At 42.1% G+C, this 3891-nt stretch overlaps 1 protein-coding gene across 1 annotated transcript in view; it reads left to right on the forward strand.

The window, feature by feature from the left end:
* The window catches only part of cep170b (centrosomal protein 170B), a 28807-nt gene that overhangs the window by 15409 nt on the left and 9507 nt on the right, over window positions 1-3891 (forward strand). The window contains exons 8-11 of the mRNA XM_015389909.1: window positions 120-614; window positions 691-1586; window positions 1744-1899; window positions 3788-3884. Coding sequence (XP_015245395.1) covers window positions 120-614; window positions 691-1586; window positions 1744-1899; window positions 3788-3884 — 1644 coding nt within the window. The remainder of the gene's footprint in view (window positions 1-119; window positions 615-690; window positions 1587-1743; window positions 1900-3787; window positions 3885-3891) is intronic.

The raw sequence follows: 3891 nt of genomic DNA on the forward strand, positions 1-3891 counted from the left end.
CAGGATGGTGTCACAGCCAAACTGGAACAGACCAGATGAAGATAATATGAAGGAAAAGGAGAATTAACATAAAGTTAGGGGTTGATAATAATGGCTCCTATGTGATTTTTCTGTTGCAGAACCTGCCAAAGATGCATCCAGATACGGGGTTACCCGCGCTCACTCAGACATTCAGGCCAAGTCCACCTTCTCCTACCGCCGAGAGCCAAGCAACTTTGAAGCTCCGACCAAGGAGTTCCAGCAGAAAGCTGCAAAAAGTCCAACATCACAGATTCACGAAGTACCAACAAAGGATACCTCAGATCCTACTCAGTTTGTCCCCTCCACACCCACGCCTCCTGTGGTCCAAAGCCACGCCTCCTTCACCATCGAATTTGATGAATGTACTCCAGGGAAATTGAAGATTAAAGACCATGTGACCAAGTTCGCCCTTCGGCAGCAGCGTAAGCAAACGTCCCCGGAGGCCCCCTCCACTCCCACAGAGGTCGTATCAGCAGAAAGCAAAGTGGCTGATTGGTTGGTCCAAAGCAACGCAAGCATGATGAGGAGAAAGTCGCAGGGGGAAAATTTATACAACATCAGCAGTCATTCATCAGATCTGAAAATAAAAAATGGTAAGACCTTTTATACAATCACTTAAGTTTGAATGAAATGGGAATTGTATTGCTTAAACTTTCTTTTTTTCTCCAGCAAACTACTACGAGAACGGCTCTCACATGGAGTTAGGGCCTCCCATCCTGAGTACTAATGAATCCCCCCCAACCGGACTTCAAGATGTGTTGCATGGTTCTCCAAAGACCTCCATTACTTCTCCAGGCTCAGAGGAACCTTTGTCTTCCTCTCCACCAGAGTCTCAGTCTCTTTCCAGTCTAAGCAAGGCAGAACCAAACCAGGCCTTTGTCATCGAGTTCTTTGACGCCAACGCAAAAAATAGGCGCTCTCAGTCCGGCACACAGATCACGTCCCCACCTGAGCCCTCAAACCTCCGAGTCCAGCAAGAGAAAAAGAGCTCAAGCCCTAATACACAGAGACACATCTCATCTTCATCGTCCCCCGCTCCCCCCACCCAGCGTTACACTATTCCACTGAAAGGACCCGATTCTTCAGGGTTTCAGAGAGCTGGCTCTCTACGAAGGGAAAAAACGGAAGACAGGATCAGCACAAGCTTTTCTTCTCGCTCTTCTTCATCAGTGTCTGTAAAACCTTTTAGCAGCGTCGGTCGGAGGTCCAAGCTCTCCAAGGAATTTAACGCTGAATTACTCAAACGGAAAGAAACGTTTTCCTCCAGCCCAGAGAAAATCGCTTCCAGTTCGCCTAAAACAACTAAAAGAGCATTGACGATAGTTTCACAGACAGAGCAGGACCCGTCCAGCTCTCCTCCATCTGATGGAGATCTCCACCCTCAGACTTCCTCCCCTGTCCACCCACCTGTCCCCATAAAAACCCCTTTAACACCTGCTGACACAGCAGAGGTCAGGAGCCCCAGAAATGAGGAGGACGACAGCGTCAGTGATGCAGGAACTTACACCATTGAAGCAGATGTTCATGACAAGGAGCTGGAAGAGGCAAGGGGCAAGATTGACCAGGCAAGTGTCTCCCCCTTATTTAACAATTCTTTGATGTTGCTTGAACTGAAGTATCCTCTTTGTTGTTTACCAGCATCTTCTCATATTCTGCCACGTGTGAGCCTGAAATGTTTGCAGTTTCACCTTCTTCACAGTTGCAATGCTTTGTTCTTGACAGGTGTTTGGTGTTGAGAGCCCAGAGCAAATGAAGCAGACTGAAGCAGAGGCCTCCTCAGCATTTAGGCCTGTTATTGATCAGGACAGGGAGGACAGTAGGCAGAGTAGCTGTGGGGAAGGTATTCCAGCTCCAGAGCAGGGACATAGTGTGGCAAAGGTAACCCCCTTCTGCTCTGGCTGGGGTTGGAAAATTCAAATCACTCAATCTGATTACATCTAATCAATATTTCAATCAGAGATGCATCGCTTAGAAATGTTTGGCCGATTTCAGATAACAGTATTTGTAAAGCTTTAAAATGCTGGTTTCTGTTTAAAGCTACGAGAAGCAAAAATGATTAGAAGTATTGAACTCTCTTAACACTAAAATAGGTACCATTTAAAAAAATCTTTGAATAACCTTACTGAAAAAAGTATGAATTTCAGTCATGAATTTAATCTGTGTACGATAAATATTGATGTCAGAAATTTGTTGATAGCAACACCCCACTTCCGTTTAAAGTTACTAATAAACCAGGCATCAACTACAGGTTTACTTATAAAAACAAATAGGATTTGTGTTGATATGGTATCTTATTGAAAAATGAAAACCTTGTATCTGTAAAAAGCTTTTGCAGATAGTCCTTTGTGTTAAGGGTCCCATATTATTCTGCATTTGAAAATGTAAAAAATACTAACATTGAGCCCCCAAAGCATGGTTCTGCTGTTTATGCAGGAAAATTCCTCTCAGATTAGGCAAACTCTTTAACAAAAATCTCCTTATTCGGCCCTCCTCCTGGTGAGCTGTTTGAGCTTTCCAGGCCCCCATCCTCCTGGAGGCTGCGCCCCAACAACCCGCTTACAAATACAGCCATAACAACCAGTCAGGGTTCATAAAGGTAGCCTAGTAGCACAGATAAAAACACAAGATAAAGGCCAGAGCTGACCGATGTTCTGCTACAGACCTTATGATATGTTTTTCAAACAGAGCATTTTGAGCATAAAGGCAAATGATAAAGGCAATAATAATCATGAAAGGTGTTTTTTTTTTTTTGGTTTTTTTTTTTTACTTTTTATTATTATTTGTGAATCTAGTACACAGGCTTCAGGAAACGCATGACTGTTTTAAAATGTTTATAGTGTGATTTTTGCTTAATATGGGACCTTTAAATATTTTTCATAGTAAATCTAGCAGGGTTTTAAGAAGAAATCATTTCTGTCAAATATTGTGATAATTCATAAGACAGCTTTAGAATAATTCAAAACATGGCCTAATAGATCTAAAATCTAAAAAATATTAACATCCATTTCAGGTCTTATTTCCATATAACATTTAAACCTCCAGTTGGCAGCGCGTCGCCCAATAGCCCATTATTCAGCTGCTCTGTACCGCCTCCAAGCAGCGACACAAGAGCTCTTTAAGTTTTCCATAGTTATATTATTATAATGATAAAATTCGCAATATATCTCCTTTGTTAGAGTATCAGGATATATGCATGAAGAGTGATCTTGGCGTAACCTCTAAGCAGATAGATGGGGTGTTTTTCCTGAACTATGAACGATCAGGGGTCTCATTTATCAATGACTGTGTAGGATCCATACTAAAAGGTGAAAATGGAGTACGGCAAAAAAAAAAGTGTATTTATGAAACTGTGTGCGAGCATAAAACCAAGCAGTCTTCCCTGATGGGTCACAAGGAAAGTTAAAAGTGCCATACATAAGTTTTAGCGCATGTTTTTTCTACACGGTAGATGTTATAGGAGAAATCTTCAGTTGTCTGATTCCGGTCATCCAATTTCTCGGTGCATCTCTAAGGTGGATAATCAGTATACAAAAACATCTTAATTTGGCCTCTTGATCTCTACTCTTTAAAGTGCGTGACTCTTGAATACTTTGATTATTTTTCTTGCTTCGAGGCTCTGGGTGCTTTCTGGTTGTTTTAGTTTTTTTCATTTAACCAAATTTTAAGAATTGTAGATTCTGTGATGCTTTACTAACAGGTGTCTGCTCTTTTAGCTGTGACTTCTTTAAGTTTTAAAGTTTTTGAACAATTGTTTGTTTTTCCTTAGGTTCAGGAGGCAGATGCTGTGGTACAGGGGGCTCCTAAGTGGATGTCTTGCTGGGCCAGCTTGGCTGACAGCTATACAGAATCAGGGCCTCCATCTGGCCTCTT

This window comes from Cyprinodon variegatus, unplaced genomic scaffold (assembly GCF_000732505.1).
Source record: "Cyprinodon variegatus isolate N-32 unplaced genomic scaffold, C_variegatus-1.0 Scaffold480, whole genome shotgun sequence".
In the NCBI taxonomy this organism is placed as follows: Eukaryota; Metazoa; Chordata; class Actinopteri; order Cyprinodontiformes; family Cyprinodontidae; genus Cyprinodon; species Cyprinodon variegatus.